This window comes from Bactrocera latifrons, unplaced genomic scaffold, assembly GCF_001853355.1.
Source record: "Bactrocera latifrons isolate USDA-ARS-PBARC rearing strain unplaced genomic scaffold, ASM185335v1 scaffold_254, whole genome shotgun sequence".
NCBI classification, from domain to species: Eukaryota; Metazoa; Arthropoda; class Insecta; order Diptera; family Tephritidae; genus Bactrocera; species Bactrocera latifrons.
The window spans coordinates 200,297-201,587 of NW_017536119.1; the positions used below are offsets into that span (position 1 = coordinate 200,297).

The window sequence follows — 1,291 nt, forward strand, 5'->3', positions numbered from 1 at the left end:
ATAAGTCAGCAGCCTTGCGCAATAGGGGCATTAGAAACCTGTCAAATGTTAATGCTTTGTTACACACTTACCGCTGCGGCTAAAACATTAACCGTCTGTCGTTGTAGYGTCAACTTGCCGCGCACAATCCAACCGGAAGTTGGCGGAGCCGGATGTTCATCTTCTTGTGGTGCCTTGGCACCCACTGCCACCGTACCGACATACTCATACTCGTATTGGCGATTCAAAGCGATGATATGAAAAGCGTGCACACTCGCACCGAGCACGGACAGCAATAAGGCTGGCGAAGATATTGAAATTCGAAAGATTATATAAAATATAGTTTTGAAATATAGTACACACGTACATATATTTATATTTTCTTTTATATTCTAMATTTTTATTTATTTATTTCAATTATAAATTATTACAAATTTGATTGATCGTTGATGAGATATTATAATCAAAATATTTTAAGTAAAAAGTCATAAAAAATTTTTTTCGCTACCACATTTTTGCGCTATATGTAAATATTTGCTAAAACAAATAGCGTTTTCTTAGTATTATCTGAAACATATTAAAGAAAAAACTAAAAAAAAGTTTTGAAATTTTTTATAAAAAATATATATTGTCGCAACCATTTTTATTTCAGGATGAACAGGGTATAATCAATTTGTTATGAAGCGTGCAGCATCCAAAGAAACCTTTGGCGACCTTATAAAATTTATGAATGAACAGCATGACGTATTAAGTCGATTTAACCATGTCCGTCTGTCTGTCTGTATATATGTATGTACGTGCTTTAGCCCACAGTTTTAGAGCTATCGATCTAAAATTTCGCACACGTTTTTTTCTCCCCAAGCAGCTGCYCGCTTGTCGGAATCGTTGTTATCGGACAACTATAGCCTATAGCTGTCATACAAACTGAACAATCGAAATCAGGAACTCRTATAAAAAACTTTTTTTATTTGAAGAGATAGCTTSAAAAAATTTASCACAGATTATTGTCCAAGGCAATAATTGCTGCACAAATTGTTTWGATCGAACGAGTACAGAATATAGTTGSCATATAAACTGARCAATCAAAATCAGGAACTCGTAGAGAAAACTTTTTTATTCGCCACAATATCTAAATGAAATTTGTCAGGCATTGTTGCGCAAGACAATGCTTTAATCTCGAAAGAAATTGTTCAGTTCGGATCTCTATAGCATATAGCTGTCATACAAACTGATCGCTCCAAATAAGGTCCTTGTATAAAAAACTTTTTTATTTTACAAGATATATCTCCAAAATTCGGCACAGATTGTTATC

At 34.0% G+C, this 1,291-nt stretch overlaps 1 protein-coding gene across 1 annotated transcript in view; it reads right to left on the minus strand.

The window, feature by feature from the left end:
- The window catches only part of LOC108969506, a 21,310-nt gene that overhangs the window by 18,719 nt on the left and 1,300 nt on the right, over nucleotides 1-1,291 (minus strand). The window contains exon 3 of the mRNA XM_018934258.1: nucleotides 72-280. Coding sequence (XP_018789803.1) covers nucleotides 72-280 — 209 coding nt within the window. The remainder of the gene's footprint in view (nucleotides 1-71; nucleotides 281-1,291) is intronic.